The sequence below is a fragment of the Macaca mulatta genome, chromosome 3 (assembly GCF_049350105.2).
Source record: "Macaca mulatta isolate MMU2019108-1 chromosome 3, T2T-MMU8v2.0, whole genome shotgun sequence".
Taxonomy (NCBI): Eukaryota; Metazoa; Chordata; class Mammalia; order Primates; family Cercopithecidae; genus Macaca; species Macaca mulatta.
This window is the reverse complement of record NC_133408.1, coordinates 10,942,696-10,965,132: the sequence shown is the minus strand read 5'-3', so window position 1 is coordinate 10,965,132 and position 22,437 is coordinate 10,942,696. Positions and strand designations below refer to the sequence as shown.

The following is a 22,437-nucleotide window of genomic DNA, read 5'->3' as shown; positions in this document are numbered from 1 at the left end:
CGAAGTCAGGAGAGCATTAGCAGGCCTCAGGCCTTGCTGGTTCCAGGGCTCTGGGCTGTGGGCTGCCTGGCCTGCCCTTTTGATAGCAGTTCTCAAGCCTCTTGACCACTCTACTAGAGGCTCCCTGGCACTGAAGCCAGGGTCTCAGCAGGCCACACGAGCGAGCCTGGCCAGCTGGCTGCATGCCTGCCACTGACCCACTGCGGCTCTTCCCTGCACTCAGTGACTGCTGGAGCCCTGACTCCCAGACCGCTGAGAATAGAGCGACTTCACGTGACAGCCCCTCTGTGTGTAAGTCTCAAGCCAAGCCCTTCCATGGAGTGAGCTGTTTCCTTCCACATTCAGAGCCTCAGGTTCAGGACAGAGGCCAGGTGCTGTCCGATGTGGGCCAAGGACATGAGCCCATGTGGATGTGAGAGCAGGCCCAGGCTCCCTGTGTGTCACCATGTGACTTAGATCACAGCCAGCAGGGATCAGGAGTGTTCTCAGAGCCATCAGGCCTCCCCCAGCTGCCCAGACATTTTTTGCAGCTGCAGGAACAGCCACAGATGCTGCTCTCATGGCAGCTGGGACTGGCCAGCCCAGAAAAGAAGCCAGTGAAGTCCCAGTGAGGCCCTTGGGGGCAAGTGGGCTCCTAACTGGGCTTTTTGCCAAAGCCTAGAAAGATAAGACACCGGCCATGTTTCACTCCGTTTTTCCTGTGTTGTTTTTTTTTTTTTTTTGAGACCGAGTCTCGCTCTGTCACCCAGGCTGGAGTGCAGTGGTTCAGTCTCAGCTCACTGCAACCTCTACCTCCTGAGTTCAAGTGATTTTCCTGCCTCAACCTCCTGAGTAGCTGGGATTGCAGGTGCCCGCCATCACACCCAGCTAATTTTTGTATTTTTATAAGAGATGAGGTTTCACCGTGTTGGTCAGACTGCTCTCGAACTCTGACGTCAGGTGATCCGCCTGCCTCAGCCTTCCAAAGTGCTGGGATTACAGGCATGAGCCACTGTGCCCAGCCCCGTTTCCTTCTGACTCTTGTTTTCTTACCAGTGGGGACCTATTGCTCACAGGAAGAAAATGACATTGTCCTTATTTTGTGACTTCTGGCAACTATCTTTTTCCAAGGAAGCCCCTTCCCTTCTGCCCTGCCTCTGAGTTCAAGCCGGGATGCAGCTCCTAGCATTTTCAAGCATCTTACAAATGGAGATCAGCCCCGTCCTCCTCCGACATCCTCACCCCGCATCAGAGTCAGGACTCCACAGTGCTGTGGTCATCACGGCTGCACGGCCCTGCGACCCTGAGCCCCACTGGGCTCTGACTGTGGTTACCAGCATCTTAGGAGACAGAATAACAGTCTGGAAGCAGAAACAGATACTGTCCACTTTATAAACAGCCACAGCCACAAGGTTTATTCCTGGATCACAAACCAACCCCACTGACCAAACTCCCAGGCTACTTTATATTAAACTTGTTATCAAATCACCCACATAAATACATATAATAAATACAAAAACAGACAGGATTTTTTTTCAGTCTTTGGTATAGAGAGCTTTCTCCTCCTCTTATTCCTCCCTCTGTCTCTGTGCTCTAAAGACATTTCCTTGTGTTCACATTATTTCCTTGGATACAAAATCGCCCAGAAGTAAACTTTGTGCTGGAACCCCTGCCTCCATTGACAGTCCTGCCAGGGACCCAGCCCACAGTGGCCCAGGGGAGAAGCAGGCCGTGGGGACTCACACGTAGTCGTTCAGCCTGTACCCGCTGTGCGTGGCCGAGGTCACTGAGGGGGCCCGGTTGTCTTTGTAGGCAGCTGGTGGCTGGTAGGCAGGTGCGGTGGTGGCGGTGGCTGTGGTGGCCCTGGGTGGGGCCTGGTAGGGCCTGTAGGGTGCCTCGTCCTGGCAGGACAGGCAAAGCAGGGTGCCACCAATGAGCGAGAGGGACGAGGAGATGAAGCCCAGGTACAGGGCCTGGCCAATCTCGAACTTCATGCCGCTGGGCAGCAGCGGGTTGTAGAAATTCTGCACCACGTCATTGGTGGTCCAGGAGACAGCCACCATGCACAGGAGGCCGGCCAGGATGAAGAGGGAGCCGCCAAGGATGGCGAAGGTGGTCTTGGCAGGTGTGCCCTTGGCGCAGCGCGTGCACTTCATCCCGATGACCGCGCAGGCGCAGGCTATGCCCGAGAGCAGGCAGGAGATGACCATGAGGGCACGGGCAGCCTGGAGGTCTTGGGGCAGCGCCAGCAGGGACCGGTAGATCTGGCACTGGTAGATGCCTGTGCTGTGCCACACGCACTCCATCCAGAGCCCCTTCAGGTAGGACACGGCCGTGAGGATATTGGTGCCCACATGCGCCGTCCTTCGCCAGTGAGGCAGGATGGTGGTGATCAACGTGCCCACCATGCCAAAGAAGCTGAGCAGGAAGCCCAGGAGCTGCACGGCCGTGCTGGCCATGGTGCGGCTGCCTGCCTAGGCCAGCCGGGCAGCTCCCTGGGCCCTCGAGGTCACGCCGCTCCTCAGGTGCCGACCGGAGCCCTAATGAAGCCGAGGGAGGCGGGAGCAGGGAGAGAAAGGAAACGGGTTAAAGATTATCTCATGCACTTATTTCTGTCACCGAAACCAAGTTTTCCATAGGCGGTTGGTGTGGCAATTAACATGTTTTCAAAAATAGTTTCTGAGACTTCACTGGGTGGGAGAATAGCTGCTTTCCCGGGAAGGCAGGATCTGAAGGGATGACAGCCGACGCTGGTCTCGGGGAAGGACTCCAGCCTCCTGCCGGAAGTTCTGCTTATGTCCACCCTCAAGCACTGCTGCTGCTTTGGCATCTCCTGTCCTTCCGTTCGTCAGTAACCAGGAATAACACTTGTTAAATCAACATGTGCTATTCATGCCTTGGCCTGACAGTGCTCAGGTGTGTGCCAGCTGTGACTTAGAAAATAGCCCTGGGCGGTTGTCAGCATGAGGGGTTTTCTGAAGTGGGCAAATTCTCCACCCACGTGCTCAGGCAGGGAGAGGTTTCGTCCCCTCGGTAGGTCAGATGCTGCCTTCAGAATTCCAGAGCTGGATGTGACCCAGAGACTGTCAGCTGATGCCAGGGCAGGAATTTCCAAGGTCACAGCCCCTCAGGAGCTGCAGCAGGAGCACAGGCCAGCATCCCTCCTCTCCAGCATGGACCTCCGCTCCCACCATGCTCCCCATTCGCTATGCCCGCTTGTGACTGCTGAGGGCTGATCGAGGGTGACTTTATTATCAAACAGAGGCTGCTACCTGGCTTTCAGGGATATGGGAATGCCGAGCCCTTTCAAAGGCTTTTAAAGAATTCTTAGCATACCAAAATCCAGGACACTTTTTGGGGACAAGGACCCGGCACCTATGTAGGGCCAGGCATATAGAAGACACTAGGGACCGGGCACAGTGGCTCATGCCTGTAATCCCAGCACTTTGGGAGGCAGAGGCAGGTGAATCACCTGAGGTCAGGAGTTTAAGACCAGCCTGGCCAACATGGTGAAACCTCGTCTCTACTAAAAATACAAAAATTAGCTGGGCATGTTGGCAGGTGCCTATAATCCCAGCTACTTGGGAGGCTGAGGCAGGAGAATTGCTTGAACCAGGGAGGGTGAGGTTGCAGTGAGCTGAGATCGCACCACTGCACTCCAGCCTGGGAGACAGAGTAAAACTCCGTCTCAACAAACAAAACAAACAAACAAAAAAACACTAGGAAATACAGAAGGAGGGAAGGAAGGAGAGAGGGAAGAAGAGGAGGAGGGAGGGAGGAAGGAGAAAGGAAGGAAGCGGGGGCACAGAGAAAGGAAGGGAGAAAGGAAGGGATGAAGGCAGAAAGGGAAGGGAGTGAAAGTCTTGAGTGGACACCACTAGCTTTTCTCTCCTGCCTGGGGCAAGGTAATCAGCGAGACCAAGCATCAGGAGGTCCGGGCCCTGGCTGCGCCCATCCAATGGGTGACCTGGGGCTCAGCTTCTTTTTTGGTCTGAAGGGAGAAAAGGGAAGCGTCTCTGCTGACGACAAGTCACTTCAGCATCCCAAACCGGCGAAAAACTCAGTAGGCAAAACCTGCTTCTTCTTCTGCAGAGGGCTGAGCCTCAGTTAAGCAGTGCAGGCTGCAGACAGGAAAAGTGGGCTGCAGGGTGTTGCCCATGAGACCCTGAGACATTGTCAAGAAATCCCCAGTGGGGCTTGGCGGCTGTAATCCCAGCACTTTGGGAGGCTAAGGCAGGTGGATCGCTTAAAGTCAGGAGTTTGAGACCAGCCTGGCCAACATGGTGAAAGCCTGCCTCTACTAAAAAAAAACCAAAATCAGCTGGGCATTGGTGGTGTGCACCTGTCATCCCCAGCTACTCAGGAGGCTGAGGCAGGAGAATTGCCTGAACCGGGAGGCGGAGGTTTCAGTGAGCCTAGATCGTGCCACTGCACTCCAGCCTGGGCGACAGAACGAGACTCTGTCTTGAAAACTAACTAACTAAATAAATAAATAAATCCCCTACTAGATGGAAATCACTTGGTGAGTAAATAATAACTGATGTTTCCACTGGGAGTCTAAACCGTCATCTTGCTAATTTAAAAACATATGCTGGGTTTAAATGCTTTAGCATTGTAGGAGGTAATTGGTTCTGTCCTGATGAATGAACAAACAAAAATAAATAATAACAAAACAATGTGGTGCCTCACAGGACACGGAGTAGACTGAAGGGGTGTCTAGGTGATAGGGTTCGGATTTGTGTCCCCACCCAAATCTCATGTCGAATGGCAGTCCCCAGTGTTGGCGGAAGGGCCTGGTGGGAGGCAAATGAATCATGGGGGCGGACCTCTTCCTTACTCTTCTTGTGATAGTGAGTGAGTTCTCACGAGATCTGGTCGTTTAAAAGTGTGCAGCACCTGCCTGCTCCCCTCTCTCTCTTCTTCCTTCTCTGGCCGTGTCATGCCTGCTTCCCCTTTACCTTCCGCCATGATTGTAAGTTTCCTAAGGCCTCCCCAGTCATGCTTCCTGTACAGCCTGTGAGAGCCAATGAAGCCTCTTTTCTTTATAAATTATCCTGTCTCAGGTAGTTCTTTGACTCAGGTTGCATTGTGAGAATGGACTGATACACCGAGTATTTTTCTGCTGCTGTTTTGGATGACTATTTGTTCACAGCCCAGAATTTGTCACATGCACTATGCATGATGCTGGCTTTGCATAAAGCCTTTCTTCCCTCCACACAGCAAGCACTCACTCTGTCCAGCGACTGGGGACACCATCACAGTCCCTGCTGGCCAGAGAAGGACTGGGGCCGGCTGTCCTATGGTCACTGCCCTGGGGGAGGTGCTGGCAACAAGGCCAAGGTGGCCACCCTGATAGGCACAGCCAGTGGGGCTGCCAGCGGACCCACGCTACACCCTGAGCACACTGATGGCACCAGATGACTGGGCCTGAGCACGGTTTGAACACTGACACATTTCCTAGTTTATTCCCAACAACCTAATGCGTCAGTGACTGTTACCATCCCCTTTTTACACATGGGCAAACGAGAGGAGCAGAGGACAAAAGTCCTATGCCTGGCCTGGCTAGTGTTCTCCTTGGTGTCATTCCCCCCTTTAAACACTAATGCTTCAATGAGATGGGACTGAAGTTAGTGTAAGGACTGAGGGATGGTGTTAGCAACAGATACTCCTTCCCACAGAGATCTCAGAACAGTGGCCTTGTCCCTTTTGCAGTGGCTTGGGCAGCCAGGACAACAAACTGCCCTGCTTTGCTAGGGCCTGAGGGGTTGCCCAGGACAGGGACCTTCAGGGCTGAAACTAAGACAGTCCCAAGGAAACCAGGACCAGAGGCTCCTCCAGGTACCTAGATCTCCGAATGGCCCCTGAGATCTCTTCCCGCCCTGCTTTGAGGCTGCCTCCAGGGTGACAGCCACACAGGGTGTCCCTGGTCCAAGCATAATGGGGCTTCTTGCAGCTCTCACTCTCAAGGTCAATAATTAAGTATACAGACCCTAAAGAATGTGGCATAAAAGCCAAGCCCATTAGGCTAGGCGAGTGGACCAGAGGTTTATTGGAGGTCTAAATATTTATGGAGAGCAATGATGGCTAATTTTAGAAACCATTAGGCTGCTATTTTTAAACATGTGCTATAAGGATTTGCTAATTTAAGACATGAGTGTTAATGAGCCCCCAAATCCCAGACACCAGCTCCCCAACCTGCTTTCCTTCTTCCTTACCAGCAGCTGCTACTGGCATTAGGTAATAATTCAACTTCCCTGCAACTGCTTTTCACTTTGGGGCCTTTCAAGGGAAAAACAACTTTAACTGAATGCATCTCCCTGGAAGCCACATAAAATTCCTCCCTGATGCTCTGGAAGCGCCCTGCCCTGCAGGGCTGTTTGTATAGGAAGGAACTTGCCCAAGCCTGGCCAGGGGGAGCAGCCCATGCAGGGCTGAACTGGTGTTCACCTGTGGTCTACCATTTTCCTGCAGCCATGTGTGTGCATATGGGAAGATTTGCTAGAGAGATACGGGTCCAAAACAAATAGGGTTCCAAGCATCAAGCTCCAGAAAGGCCTCGACAGGCTGAGTGGTGGTGGGAAGGCAGAATCTAATAGGATGTGTCAGAGGCATCAATGCTGGGTCCTGCATTTGAGTTCACGAAACCCCAAAAGTACAATCCTGGGTGGGGAGTATGTGGCTTAGCTGCACAAGAGAGCAGGATTTAGGGCTGAGTTTCCCAACGACCGCATCTTGGAATGCTGCATTTGCAGGATGTCGTGTGTCGAGGACACAAATGTCAAATATGTTTAAGAAAACCTTAGTGACTGTAGGACTTCTCATAGCTGGAAATGTGTTAATGTGCATTGTGTCTCTCCCAGAAAAGGTCTCATGTGCAGCATCCCCTGAACTTATTTGACTGGAGACACCCCCCACTACCCCTTTAGCAAAGAACAGTTTGCAGTGAAATCACTTTGGCATGATAACTTGGACTTGGCAATGGAGAGATAGAGTGGGTTGCTGTATTAGTTTGTTCTCATGCTGCTATAAAGAACTGCCCAAGATGGGTAATTTATAAAGGAAAGAGGTTTAATTGACTCACAGTTCCGCAGGACTGGGGAGGCCTCAGGAAACTTACAATCCTGGCAGAAGGTGAAGCAAACACATCCTCTTTAAATGGCAGCAGGAAGGAGAAGAATGAGTGCCGAGCTGAGGGTGAAGCCCCTTATAAAACCATCAGATCTCGTGAGAACTTACTATCATGAGAATAGCATGGTGGAAACCACCCCCATGATTTAATTACCTCCCACCTGGTCCCTCCCCATGACATGTGGGGATTATGGGAACTATAATTCAAGATGAGATTTGGGTGGGGACACAGCCAAACCATATCATTCTGCCCTGGCCCCTCTCAAATCTCATGTCCTCACATTTCAAAACACAATCATGCCCTTCCAACAGTCCCCCAAGGTCTTAACTCATTGCAGCGTTAACTCAAAAGTCCAAGTCCAAAGTCTCATCTGAGACAAGGCAAGTCCCTTCTGCCTACGAATCTGCAACATCAAAAGCAAATTAGTTACTTCCTAGATACAATGGGGGTACAGGCATTGGGTAAGTACCACCATTCCAAATGAAAGAAATTGGCCAAAACAAAGCTACAGGCCCCATGCCAGTTCGAAATCCAATAGGGCACTCATTAAACCTTAGAGTTTTGGTCGGCTTTGTCCCCAGCAGAGAGTATCAGAAAACAATAGAGCTGTAAAGAATTTTGAAAATCTGTGAAGGGCACCGGTGAAACGCCAGAGCTGCTATAGGCCCTTCCAACTGACTCTGGTTTCAGGATCACCAGCTCTGAAGGGAGAGGGTTTTTTTGTGTGTGTCCATTATAAACTTTTATGTTGTCTCCCTCTGTTTTCTCTGAGCTATGTTTTTCTTTAAAAAAGCAGGGTTCTGGAGCACACAGTAGGGTGCCCTTGTTTTGCTCACCTCCTGGCTCACCTGGACCCCAACTGCATCAACTTTGGCTCCAGATTAATCATCATTTCAACAGCAGTGGCCATGGGGATGGCCTGGCCAGGACTGAGGGGAGGACGTGTTGTCTACCAGCCTGTGTCTTGACTGCCTGGGGTCAGAGCAGTCAAGGGATAGGGACAGAGCCACCCTATCTTACCATTGCCAAGTCCAAGTGATTGTACCAAAGTGATTTCACTGCAAGTTCTTATTCTTTGGTAAAGGAGGTGGCAGGGGTGTCTCTAGTCAAATAAGTTTAGTGGATGCTGCATATAGAGACCAGGCTTCTTGGAGGGGTGCAGGGGTGGGATGGGTGGGGTGTCTGAGTCCCTTACTCTCCTTAACCCTCAGCAGTCTCACCTGCTGCTGTCACCTCGTCCCTTGCAAAATCAGCCCCTGTGATGAAAGCTTTCCTATGGACACGCATTGCTCCACAGCCCTTGTCTACCCACCCTGGTGAAGGAAATGTCAGCCCCAGAATGGAGGGGTGCAGGTCATCAGCAGGGAGTTGAGGCACAAGCCAGGTGTGGTGGAAGTTTCTTTCTTTCTTTTTTTTTTTTTTGAGACAGAGTCTCACTCTGTCGCCCAGGCTGGAGTGCAGTGGCACAATCTCTGCTCACTGCAACCTCCGCCTCCCAGGTTCAGGCCATTCTCCTGCCTCAGCCTCCCGAGAAGCTGGGACTACAGGCGCCCGCCAGGTGGAAGTTTCTTTACCCGGAACTGCCCTGAGCGCCACTGTGCAGGCAGAGAGTTGGAGGATGTGGTCACCAGTGCCTTTTGCCTGCCATGTGGTCGGAATGGCTCTTGAGATGTTTGGGAATGAGCCATTATACATGTTTGCCCTAAAATGCTCTGACATGATGTTGGGTCCATTATAGAAATAGCGTAAAACCTGATTTTCTGTCTGTAAACTTATTAGAGAAAAATGAAGTGCCACCTTGAAATGAACATAGTCCTTGGCCCTTGAAATAATGTAGAGTTGCTTCAACGTTGATGTTCAGCCACTTAAGAAAATGTCTGGTTCAAAAACCTGAATGTCCTCACTGTCACCCCAACCAAATGGCCTCTTCATTATTGTCTAGCTATTTCATAAATGATTTGGCTGGGGACGGTGGCTCACACCTGTAATCCCAGCATTTTGGGAGGCCGAGGTGGGCAGATCACCTGAGGTCGGGAGTTTGAGACCAGCCTGGCCAACAGTGTGAAACCCTATCTCTACTAAAAATACAAAAATTAGCTGGGTCTGGTGATGCATGCCTGTAATCCTAGCTACTTGGAGGCTGAGGTAGGAGAATCGCTTGAAGGTTGCAGTGAGCTGAGATTGCACCACTGTACTCTAGCCTGGGTGACAGAGTGAGACTCTGTCGCAAACAAAACAAAATAAACAAACAAAATCATAAATGCTTGAATTTGGGAACTAAAAATAAACTCAAGGGAGATTTGGATTCATCTAGATGAGATATATTAGCAAAACTACTCAACACAGAGAAATGAAAGTAATTCTTATGCTATGAGGTATCTGCATGAAATAACTTCAACTAGTATTTCTTTTTCTTTTCTTCCTTCCTTCCTTCCTTCCTTCCTTCCTTCCTTCCTTCCTTCCTTCCTTCCTTCCTTCCTTCCTTCCTTCTTTCCTTCCTTCCTTTCTTTTTCTTTTTTTTTGACAGAGTCTCACTGTGTCACCCAGGCTGGAGTACAGTGGCACTATCTCGGCTCACTGCAACTCTGCCTCCCAGGTTCAAGTGATTCTCCTGCCTCAGCCCCCTGGGTAGCTGGAATTATAGGCCCCCACCACCACGTCTGGCTAATTTTTATATTTTTAGTAGAGATGGGGTTTCACCGTGTTGGCCAGGCTGGTCTCAAACTCCTGGCCTCAAGGGATCTACCCACCTCTGCCTCCCAAAGTGCTAGGATTACAGGTGTGAGCCACTGTGCCCAGCCTCAACTAGCATTTCCTAAGGACATCTTGGACACTGTGTTTCTTAATAATTTGCAAAACAAATGCATATCTTTTCAAGAAGCTTAGGGATACTTTAGAGGGGCTATTTTTAGCACATCTTCTTACAGAAATATGTAAGAATGATGAGAAAGTGATCAAGCAGTACCTTGGAAAAACCATTTCATATTCATTTCAGATGGGCTACGCTGTGGGGTGTTGGCTCTAAAAATAAAACTTTCTTCATCACTATTCCAAACTTCCTGTAACTTTCCTTGGGTTATTTTTCAGACTGGCAGGCATCTAGATTTTAAATGTGTGAGGACTTTCTATGCCATCTGCATAGAGTCGTTCATGAAGCCTTTCCATGAGAGGCAGAGACAGGACACTTACATGACTACAACTTATTACTATCATGATAGTTACTGCTTGCTGTTGTTATTTGAGAAAACCAGCGTGAAATATCTTACTCAAAATCATATGGACATGACACGTTCCATGAATTCCTCCCCTCTCTTTTGGATGAAGAAATAAAAATCTATTTTTTTTATAACAAGAACTGATTTGAAGAAAAGTTTATGTTAATACAAATGAAAACCATGGTATGCAGTTAAATGGTTACAGAGGCTATTTTCAGCTCAGTAAGATTGAATGACCTATTGATTTACCGAAAACTACAAACTTAAAGGACTATGACCACAAAAATTAAAACCCTTTCCGGAGGCCTTATCTCTCTCATTTCAACTCACCAGATTTCATTAGAATTCATTGAAAATGCAGTAGATCAGCATTTTAAAATGAAATGATTGAGTTTCATTTGCTTAAATACATGGGTGCCTTTTCAGAGCGATTTTTCCTGACAAGATAGTCAGGCAGGTTTGCTATGTTGCTGTTGTTTTTCATTTTTCAAGGTGCAGGTAATTAAAAACTTGCCATCTGAGATTTAAAAAAAAAATACTAGAAAAGTAAAACAAAACAAAATGAAACAATACCCCCCAAAACCCAGGAGGACATAAAAACATTTCCTAAAGCCTTAGCTGATTATTAGATGACTAACGGTTAAGTGTTCTGTGGGAACACTTTATCTAGGGGATGCGATGGACTGACCTGGTCCCCCAAAAGAGATATGTTGAAGTCCTCCCTGCTCCCAGTGCCTCAGAATGTGACCTTATTTGGAAATAGGGTCATTGCAGATTTAGTTAAGATGAGGTCATACTAAAACAGAGTGGCCCCTAAACCAATAGGGCTGGTGTCCTTATAAGAGGATGGGCATATGAAGACGGAAATCGAAAGACACGTGCAGACGGAAATAGAACACATGCAGATGGAATAGAAAGAACACGTGAGCCTGGGAGGCATAGATTGCAACAAGGAGGCAGAGAGTGGAGCGAGAACTTACCAAGCCAAGGAACGCGGACGATCGCCAGCAACCGGCAGAGGCCCAGCAGGAGGCCCGGGACAGATGCTCCCTCTCAGCCCTGGAAGGAACCAGCCTGCCCACACCTTAGTTTCAAGCTTCCAGCCTTCAGAATCATGAGAGAATAAATTTCTGTTGTTTCAGGCCTCCCAGGTTGTGGTGCTTTGTTATGGCAGCCCCAGGAAACAAACACAGGAGAGTAGCTGAATGGCAGCACAGGGCATTACAGAGAAAACGCTTGGCCAGGCCCCATGGCACACGCCTATAATCCCAGCACTTTGGGAGGCTGAGGTGTGAGGATCACTTGAGCTTAGGAGTTCAAGACCAGCCTGGTCAACATGGTGAAACCCTGTCTCCGCTAAAAAGAAAAAGAAAAATTAGCTGGGCATAGTGGCTCAAGCCTGTAATCCCAGCTACTTTGGAGGCTGAGGTGGGAGGATGGCTTGAGCCTGGGAGGCATAGATTGCAACAAGCAGAGATTGTGCCATTGCACTCCAGCCTGGGTGAGAGAGCAACATCGTATCTCAAAAAGCAAACAAACAAAAAAACCTCATCTGTGATTATAAGAACTGGGTCCCCTTCCAGGACAGGCATTGAGTGTGATCTGGTGGCTTCACATTTGTCATTGATAAAAACAGGACAGGTGCAGTGGCTCACACCTGTAATCTCAACATTTGGAAGGCCAAGGTGGGAGGATTGCATGATTCCAGGAGTTCAAGGCCATTCCTGAGCAACATAGTGAGACCCTGTCTTTACAAAAAAAAAAAAAAAAAAAAAAAAAAAAAAAAAAAAAAAAAAAAGCCACGGTTAGTTTCTTGTCTCAAAGTGTGGAGGACAAAATCCAAGGAAAAGGTAGAGGACATGGAGAAAGAAGAATCTGGAAAGTCCCCTGCAAATTTGAAAATTCAAGTGCAAACACAATCTACAGTAAGTAACCCATATAGTAATCAAATCACTCAGCTTCTCTGAGCTTAAGAAGTGTGTGCATTCACTTAGCTCACAGGGAGTTTGGGGGGCTCATGTCTCCAGCTTGTGTGCAATTGGCTGGGGTGTACCCAAATTGGTGACTGACCTTTTCGGGCTGGGTGTCTGGTTTTCTTAAGTCAACATGTCTTGGTTTCATAGACCATAAAAGCCCAAATTTGGGGCAGAGTCCAAATTTGAATAAGGTGACTCAGAAGCCTGCTGAGTAAAGACCTTGGAAATCCAGCAGAGCCTACTGGGCTACCCCTTTAGTCAGGACTTACACCAAAATAGAAAAACAAAGCAAACTCCAAACAAGCAGTAGGTCATTGTCTCAACTGACTGAAAACCTTCATGAATAAGACAACGATTCTGTGAATTTTGTAAGCCTCTGAAAATTATTTACTTGAGAATTGAACTGTGCATAAATTGCAGTGGTTAAAATGTGGTGTCAAATGAAAACATGAGGCTAAGATTTTCTAATGGTAAGGAAAATACTATTAAACATGAGGTTTAAAACTCATTCTTTGTAAATTTAGCTTTGAAGCCCAGGTGCTCCAAAGTTGTTAGTTGTTAATGATAGGAGTGAAAACAGTCATAGTTAAAGTTCCAGAGGGTTTATGATATGCCAAACATGTGCTAAGTGCTTCTATGGGCATTTAATGAACTCTTAAACAATCTCAATGTGCATGTTGCCATACTTATTTACAGATAGGGAAACTGAGGTGTAGAAAGGTTACATCACTTGTCCAAGGTTACATCTGGGCTGAATTAGGGAGACCAAGCAGGAGGTTCTTGTGATCTTTCAGGTAAGAGATGCTAGAGGCTGAGCCAAGGTAGTGGGACAAAGGTGGGTGCCAGGAAGAGGTCAGTTTCTATATTCAGGTGAGGCTAGCAGGATGTGCTGGTGGTTTAGCTGTGGGGTGTGAGACACAGGTGCCTAAAGTTATTGTCTTGGGCAACTAGAAGAATGGAGTTGCCATTTATTGAGAGCTTGAAGAGGGTTGGAGATCTGGGTATGGAGGGTGTGATGATCAATTTTATGTGTCAACTTGGCTGGGTCATGGGGTGCCCAGATATGTGATTGAACACTATTCTTCATGTTTCTGTGAAGTTAGTCTTTGGACAAGGTTAACATTGAAAGCAGATTGCCCTCCATAATGTGGGTAGGCCGCACCCAGTCAGGTGAAGGCCAGACTGGAACAAAAACCAAACTGGTGTCTCCATCAGCTCAGACTGCCACAACAAAATACCACAGACTTGCTGGATTAAGCCACAGAAATTAATTTTCTCACAATGCCGGAGGCTGGAAAGTCCAAGACCAAGGTTCTGGCTGCTTTGGTTCCTGGTGGAAATTCACCTGACCTCTTCTTTGCACGCAGGCTGAGAGAAATCTTTCTCTCTTTCCCTTCTTTTTAGAGCACAAATCTCATCGTGAGGGCACCCACCCTCATGACCTCACTGAACCCTAATGACCTCCCAAAGGCCCCGTCTCCAAATACTATCACATAGGGGCTTAGGGCTTCAATGTAGGAATTTTGGGAGAATGCAAATGTTTAGTCCATAACATGCAGCCTCCCCTGAGCAAGAAACTTTCTCCAGCAGACTGTATTTGACCTTTATTTCCAACATCAGCCCTTCTTGGCTCTATAGCAGGCTGCCTTCCAACTGAAACTGCAGTGTCAGCGATCCTGGGTCTCCAGACTGCTAGCCCCCCCTGCAGAATTTTATTTTATAGATGGGGTCTTGCTATATTGCCCAGGCTGGTCTTGACCTCTTAGGCTCAAGTGATCCTCCCACCTCAGCTTCCTGAGCAGCTGGGACTACAGGCATGTGCTATCATGTCTGGCTAATTTCTAAAAATATTTTGTAGAGATGGAGGTCCCACTATGTTGTCCAGCCTGGTCTTGAACTCCTGGGCTTAAGCAATCCTCCAGCCTTGGCCTCCCAAAGTGTTGGAATTACAGGTGTGAGCCACTGTACCTGGCCCACCCTGCAGATTTTGCACTTGCCAGCCTTGAGAATCATGTGAGCCAATTCCTTAGAATAAATAGATCTCTTTCTATATAGATGCACATCCTATTGGCTCTGTTTCTCTGGAGAACTCTGACTGATACAGAGGATGAAGGGCAGAAGAGAGGAATTTTGTTTTGGACTTGTTGAGTTTGAGATGTCTGTGCTTACCCAGCTGGGGATAACCATGCTTGCATATGTAAGTGCAGGGTTCAGGGAGGGACTGAACCGGAGAAGTCTGTTTGTGTCTCCACCGCATGGAGATGGGATTAAAAGACGGGATGGATGCTCTTAGGAGGAAGCGTTAGATAGAGAAAAGCAGGGGCTCCAGGGCTGATTCTAGGAACCCTCCAACATCAGGGGAGGGATGAAGATAGAGGGAGGAAGAGGAGCCAGCCATGGGCTATAGGAGTGGCCAGTAGAGAACGGTCAACCCAGAGGAGACTGGTGAGGGAGGACAGAGCTCCATGTTGGAGAGAGCAATCTACTGTGTCAAGTCAAGTAATCTGATAAATCAGGTCATCTGAGCACTGAGAAGTGATCGCTGGATTAGCAACATGAAGGAAATCAGAGACCTTGATAAGCCAGTTTCAGCGGAGTTGATGGGAGTGGATTCAAGAGAGAATAGGGACAGAGGGACAGGAGAGAATTCTTTCAAGAACTTGGACCCTCCAGGAGAATCAGGAAATGAGGCAACAGTTTTAGGACGGGGTCCAGGGCCCACAGACCTCAGGGTATCTTTCAACTCAGCTAGGAAAAAAAGTGACCTCTTCTATTTCATCAACCTCTCACTGACAATTAGCATTTCCTTCAATCCTGAATGGAGGCAGCCATCTACAGCAATACGACCAGTGCCTATGCCTTAATCAGCAATAGAGGTAATGATATTTTGCATCGCATTACAGGCATTGCAGATACCTGCAAAGAACATTTACCATTGTCACAATTTCACATGGTACTTATAAGACCCTTGCTAGACCTCATAATGTAATGCATTAATAAGGAAGGTCATCCATTACTAGGAATAGAATTGCACTAAAATATTTTGATAACTATGTTTTACTATAATTCACTTCCTTTATAATCCTGCATGTTATGTGTTATGTTACACATTTAAAAGCATTGTGCTGAGAAGAATACATCAGCTTCGCCAGATTGCCAAAGGGATCCCAGGCAATCCCCATCCTGCCACCCAGAACACCACCACCAATAACAAAAAACAAAATCAAAGGAGTTAGAAATCTCTGCCAGTGGGATGTGTAGGCAAGAGAGGACTCTTTAGTTTTGCTGTTGTTTTGAAGATGAGAGACACGGAAGCATGTTTGCATGCCTGAGGAAACGGTCCAGCGAGGAGGGAGACATCTGTAGGGGCAGCAGGGATCCTGTGCGCACATGGAGAGACCAGCTCTGACCAGCATGGAGAGAGCGCACTCCAGAACGGGAGGGGAGGTGGGAGCAGGAGGCTGGAGGAGATGTCAGTGGACACTAACACATGTTCTGAGATTGCTCCAAGTTTCTCAGGGAAATAAGAAGCAACATGATGTCTTGAGACAGGAGATTGGGGACAAGGTGCGGGGGGCTTGAGCACAGAGGAGAGCACAGTGATCCAGGAGAATGAGAGCAGGCCTGGACCAAGTCAAGGGGTCAAGTGCTGGTCAGTGCTGGGGCAGGTGGGGCAAGTGGTCTTGAGGGTACCACTGGACCATCGCGCCAGACAGCCTTTCCCAGCACTGGCAGCTGCACTGCGAGGGTCCTAAGTGGACAAAAGGCGGCTCTGGATTTGGTGGGGGTTTTCCTAGGGGAAAATGATGAAGGCGGACAGCCAAGGGAAATAAGTATGCACACAAAGGAATGAAGATCACAGGAGGCCATGGAGTTGAAGCTGGGATGGAGGGACATGAGGACACAAGGAAGGTCCATGCATCCTGGAGGAGTCACCTGGATTGGTGGCTCTCCACCCTCCTGCTGTAGCCGCAGCCCATGGAGAGTTTAAAAAAGATCCAGATGCCCTGGCCACCTCCAGACATTCTGATTCACTGACTAGGGTAGGGTCCATGCATGGGAATTTTTGAGCTCCTCTCCCCCACCAGGTGATTCTGATGTGCTGCCAGGTTTCAGAACCACTGGCTTATTTATTTCATTAAAAATTATTTTATTTTATTTGTATTTTAGAGACAGGTTCTCGCTCTGTTGGCCAGGCTGGAGTGCAGTGGTACGATCATGGTTCCCTGCAGCCTTGACCTCCTAAGCTCAGGTGATCCTTCCTTCTATCTCAGCCTTCCGAGTAGCTGGGACTACAGGTGTGAGCCACTGCACCCAGCCCCACTGGCTTCATTGATGTAACTTTTATTATTTTATTTTTTTGAGACAGAGTCTTGCTCTGTCGCCCAGACTGGAGTGCAATGGCACGATCTCAGCTCACTGCAACCTCCGCCTCCTGGGTTCAAGCGATTCTCCTGCCTCAGCCTCCCCAGTAGCTGGGATTACAGGCGCACGCCACCACACCCAGCTAATTTTTGTGTTTTTAGTAGAGACAGGGTTTCACCATGTTGGCTAGGCTGGTCTCAAACTCCTGACCTCAAATGATCTGCCCGCCTCGGCCTCCCAAAGTGCTGGTATTACAGGCATGAGCCACCACCGTACCTGATGTAACTTTTAAAGGTCTTATTAGGAGTTTAAAGAGTCCCAAACGGTGTAACAGAGAGTCATAGTTCAGATGTCTGTTCTGCTGGGCCTGCCTGCCGACTGCAGGCTCTCTTTGGGATCTCCTGAGATGGGGACAGTTGTGCTTGGCCTGTCCCTGCGATATTGTCTCACCTACCCCTAAGGCTAGGCTCTCCCACCGCCTTTGTCTAAGATTCTCTTCTCTAGTTACAATCTTATCTTCCCTCATGTGACCCTGCACCCCTGTCTTCTGCCATCTAGAAAAAGTGTGTGTGTGGGGTTTCCTTATTTATCTTGCTGCCATCTGGCTCTTACCTTCCCAGAGCCCCATGGAAGCCTGTTCTTACAACCTGGGTCCTCTTCCTGGGACCCCAGTCCATCGTGGGCACTGAGCCTCCCTCACTGTTAATCTTGGCCAAGAAGTTACCCCACAGGCATTTATATTTTCATGGATGACTTTTTTTTTTTTTTTTTTTGGACAGAGTCTTACTTTGTCACCCAGGCTGGAGTGCCATGGCACAGTCTCAGCACACTGCAACCTCCACCTCGCAGGTTCAAGCGATTCTCCTGCCTCAGCCTCCTTAGTAGCTGGGGTTACAGGCGCCTGCCACCATGCCTGACTAATTTTTGTATTTTTAGTAGAGACAAGGTTTCACCATGTTGGTCAGGCTGGTCTCAAACTCCTGACCTCATGATCCGCCCACCTTGGACTCCCAAAGTTCTGTGATTATAGGCGTGAGCCACTGCCCCCAGCCCATGGATGACCTTTGAGAACAAATCTCCTCCTGGCCCAGGCCCTAAAGCATACACTCACAGTGGTGAGAACATGATTGGGTCAGTCTTTCAGGAAAGCCTGTGATACTTTGATAAAAGACATTTAGAATTAATTGGGTCAGATATGAGATTTCAGATTGCAGAAATCCTTGTGTAAGCAAAGGCCTTGCAGATAAAGTAGTGCATGGCGGGTGCAGCTTAGCCTTTAGACATATACACAGTGGCCAGGTTGTGCATTTGCTCTGAAGAGTACCAGGCTCTGTAGGTTACCTTTGCCTGCTCTCAGGACTGGCTAGATAATTTGCAGAACCCAGTGCAAAATGAAAATACAGAACCCCTTGTTCAGAAATTATTAAGAATGTCAAGATGGCGTCTGCAGAACATCAAGCCCAGTGCAAGCCTTTCTGAGCACGGGGCTTCCTGTAACTGCACAGCGCACGTGCCCATGAAGCTGACCCTGCCTGTTATGGACATGCCAGGAACTGGACATTGGGTTTCCCCCCTTAAAACAATGAGTGCATCGAGTTAGGATGTGGGAAGGAACAGAGACAGTCTTGCAGTGTTCTGTGGAATCAAAAATATGGTTTCATATGTTTACTTTTCCTTCATTTAAGTATAGCCCTGATGTCTCTGCGAATATCTGCCATGGAAGAGCCTTTTGAAAGCAAAGCTCTTGCTGGTCTCCTGTGCCCAAGAGTGGCCGCCAGTGGAAACAGACCTGGTGTTCTAAATCTCAGTTTTTGTTTTTTTCTTCTTCCAGGAAAGCTGTAGACGAGCATGTGCACTTCCAGGCCCGGAAGAAAACAGCTTCCTCCGAGTACCTTGCCTCTTCGCACAAGGCGCTCAGCTCAGAGCTTCCCCTAACCCTGGCAGGTCCCCCCGATACTTCTCTTGGGAATGAAGTGGACAAGGTGAGTGAACGAGCCTCAGCTTCTCCCGTCTTTCTTTTCACAGACTCACCCCACAGGGAGAGATGAAGGAGGCCGTAGCAGCTCAGGCCCAGGAGCCCTCCCAGCAAATGGCCTGGAGTAGAAAATTCCCCACACGATGTTGCTGTTGGCCAGTCAGTGAAAAGTCCTTGGCCCTGGCAGCCACTTGTCCTGCAAATGGTGTGAATGAGGAATCCACAGATCAGCGGGAAGGAGGAACGTTTGAGTTTGAAAACGCCAAGAATCATTCCTGAGCTGGCAAGGCTGACCACCTGCATTTTAAAAATACATCGGTACTAGCCTTGAAAACAGATTTTCAGACTTCTTGTTCTGTGTAATGAAAGATCTTTTTCGATAGATAGGCAACAGAATGATTTTTTTAAAAACAAAAATGGACATATTCCATTTTATTGATCTTTATCTAAAAAAAAACTAAGTGGAAAACAGGAAATATTTAATAGTGACATTTTTTTCATAGCACCAAAGGAAGAATCTATGTGTCTTCCTTTTTATAGATTTTTCTGTAGATGCCTTAAGAAGCATTGAACCCATTATACAGATGGGTGAATAAAACACAGTAAGCTTGAGATTTGCAAATCAGATTGGAGCCAGATAAGGATGGGGGCTGGTGCTGGCTTCAAGTCTGACTAATCTTGGGCAAGCTACTCAGCCTATTACTCACCTGACTGTCTACATTGGAATAGCTCCTCCCCCAGAGACGTCTAGAAGATGCTGAGATAATATATGTAAAAACCGACAAGCCCTTTGGGAAGGATACCAGCACATGCAAGGTGTATGCTACTGAAGTTTTATCGTCCTAACAGATAAGCCCGTCCCCAACTCCAGTGAGTGACCAAGAGACACAGGCATGAGCACTGAGCCCAGATGACAGCATCTTTTCACAGCAGACCCGGACCCAGCCCCTGGGTACGCGCAATGATGAGCTGTCCTCTGGTTTCCCAAAACTTCAAAAATGAAACCCAGTGATCAAGAGATGTCTGGCCTTGAACACTGCAGGAATTAAAGCCAGCACCCAATTAAAGCCAGTGAGGACAGCACTCCAAGGTTGGGGACCGTCTCAGGACACTAATCCTGGTTCCTTTTCTATTTTGCCTGGGTCCCTCCTGCCCATCCTGGGAAGCGGTGGCAGCTGTTGGGGATGTGGGGCCCCAGGTAATTGAAGGATTAGCTCATGTCTCAAATTGCATGACATTCCTCTTCAGCACCATTGTTTTACCCTTACTGAGAGAGATCTATCACTTTCCCACCCCTTCTGCCATGCTAATATGTGTCTGTGTTGGAGGGCAGAGGTGTATTTAGGGAGGAGGAGAATGTTCCGCCTGGCCCTCTTTGCAGAAAAATGAGGGATTCCCAGCAGACAGAAGGGGGCAGTGGCGCCAAGCTCCCGGAGCTGACCCGTGGCCTCAAAACACTCAACAGATTCAGTCCTTGCTCCCAAGCAGGCCTGGTAAGCGATGAAAAGAGTTCTGCCCAAACTCTCAGGAACCGGATTATTGTCCTTCCTGGCTCATTAGGAGCCTGGCTGCCCTCCGGCCGACTGCGTGGGGTCCTCTGGGGGCTGCCCAGCCCAGCCTCCAGCTGTCTTTCCTGCAGGGGCCAGCACAGCCAGTTCCCCTTGGAGAACGCTCCAGGCCGCAGGCATATGCAACGGACGGGGCTTCAGGGCTTCCAAAACAGATGACTGTCAACCCCAACCCTGCCCACCCCACATCCACAGCTTCACCCCAAACTCACATGCAGAAAACCTCGAGTCCCATCTTCCTGTTCAGGTCCCTTGCCAGCCGGAGCCACTCTGGAGCCTGGCCGGACTCCAGCTCCCATGTACAAGAGGACTCAGCCGGAACGCTGCCGCCCTCCTGCCTTCCCTCTTCTGCTGACCGGACGCTTCCAGGCCGGAGTATTTGAGAGAAAATTGCCTAGACAATTATAGTGTTCCTTAGAACGGCCTGCGTGGGCACACGTGCCACTTGGTTAACTAGCATGAGAGGAGGTGGCTTGGCCAGAGCAGACATTCAAGACCAACCAGAAATGTCATTTCTGCCCTGTGGAAAAAAAATGCGCAATACACCTGAACCTGGGCATCTCTTTCCTAACACGCCCTCAGGATCAAGCCTCCCCTTCCCAGCCTGGCAGGGTTGCAGGGCGTCCAGAGTCCAGCCCACGCCTGCCCAGGCTCTCGGCTCTGGGTCCATTGGCTCTTCACACTCACGTCCCTGTGTCCTGGAACTGCCTGATTCTTGTAGATTACTAAAAATCCACAGCTCATTCCCTCCTGCGCCCTGACCACCTGCCCACAGCGACTGTGTCCTCCTCTGAGCCACCACCTGGCGGTTGTCCCCACACAGCTTTGGGTTTTTCTGCTATTGAGTGACTCAGCTTCTCAGCCTTCAGGCTGCTATGGGCCCTAGATGCATGCTGGTCGATTCCGATCAAGGAGCAACTGCTTTTGTTTGTTTGCTTTTTTCTACAACTACAGCTGTGAGTGATTCGGGTGGTCTGTTGGTGGAATGTGGAGCTGGATGGGCTGAGGAGCACAGAGTGGAAAGAGGGACAATTTGCTATGAGTTGGAGATAAGAGACGTGGCATACTGTGAAGCCGGTGCTGATGGAAGAAGGTGGCTTTCTTGGAAGGTCAAGACATTTTCTTGAGAGCAATGTCCAGGAGGGCTGGGGAGAGTTCTTCCGGAAGTGAAGGCAGCACCTGAGGGTGGCTGAGGGAACTGGGCGGGGCTGGGAATGCCTCCAGCCCTTTGAGGAGTGATTCTATGATTAGGAGATGTTTGGCCTTGAAAATTGCAAGAATGAAATCTCTTGGTGGGAATGTGTAGCCGAGAGCCAGCACCCTGAGTGGCTCCAAGGTTTGGGGACGCTCTCAAGGCACAAATCCCAGTTCCTTTTCAATTTTGAAAATCACTGTGGGTGATTCTGGAATTCAGAAGTGTGCTGACAGCCATGGATTTAACATGACAAGCATTTCCACCCCGTACTCGCTGAGCCCACCGCAGATGCTCCAGGGCCAGGGACTTACTTGGGCTTCTGTGTGTCTTCCATAGCTTGCATCAATCCGCCAGGCTCCGGTTGGTGCTTAAAAAAAAAGATGCAGCGAAGGAATCTGGTGTGGATGAGTGCTCTGGGCATGGACTGGAAGCCTGGCCCCTGTGTCCCTGGCAATGGGACGGTGAAGGACAGAAAGGCAGCACATCTAGTAGTGTCAGGAGCTTGGAGCAGGCACTTGGAAGCATCTGTTAAATGTTATTGATGGAGGATTGACATCACCCACACCTGCATAGCTTTTTTGGCCTTTTCTTTGGAAGTGAACAGTCACAAACAAAAACAACTTTGGTTCAGGTCATTTACAAGCCCAGATCCTCTATCCTTAGAGGTTTCCCACCAGATATACTATTTCACTATCTATGCCAGGAAAGTTACGTAAAACCACGCAGAATTTTACCTGACAACGAAATAGACCTTTTCGTTAGATCCTCCACCTCACCTAAAGAAGTTACACAGGCTGAAATGAAATTGTTAAAGGAATGAACTAACTTGGAGATAGAATCATTGCCTTTGCTGAAAAACATTTTAAGAATATGGGAATATGTAGGGGTACTAGCATAATAGTAAAATGTGCCCATATTATCTATAATTTTATGCTGGGCATTTAAAAAATTATTTTTTATAACTTTGCCTTTGAGATGATTTGGTTACAAGTTCATAACATTTAGTTTACAACTGGCTTTGATTTTTTGGCATTC

The 22,437-nt window shown here is 48.7% G+C and overlaps 1 protein-coding gene across 6 annotated transcripts; it reads right to left on the bottom strand.

The window, feature by feature from the left end:
• Positions 1–1,367: 1,367 nt before the first annotated feature.
• On the bottom strand, positions 1,368–21,784 carry CLDN14 (claudin 14). Of its 6 annotated transcripts, XM_077994639.1 has the most exons (4): positions 20,420–20,812; positions 18,696–18,835; positions 11,304–11,427; positions 1,368–2,519 (listed from the first exon to the last, which is right to left on the bottom strand). In XM_077994639.1, exon 4 carries the CDS (start codon positions 2,436–2,438, stop codon positions 1,719–1,721), a length of 720 nt encoding a protein of 239 aa, XP_077850765.1. In that variant the 5' UTR covers positions 2,439–2,519; positions 11,304–11,427; positions 18,696–18,835; positions 20,420–20,812; the 3' UTR covers positions 1,368–1,718.
• Positions 21,785–22,437: the final 653 nt, after the last annotated feature.

Excerpts from the sequence above, each read along its gene's own strand:
- CLDN14 (XM_077994640.1), bottom strand. The coding sequence starts at position 2,438 with ATGGCCAGCACGGCCGTGCAGCTCCTGGGCTTCCTGCTCAGCTTCTTT.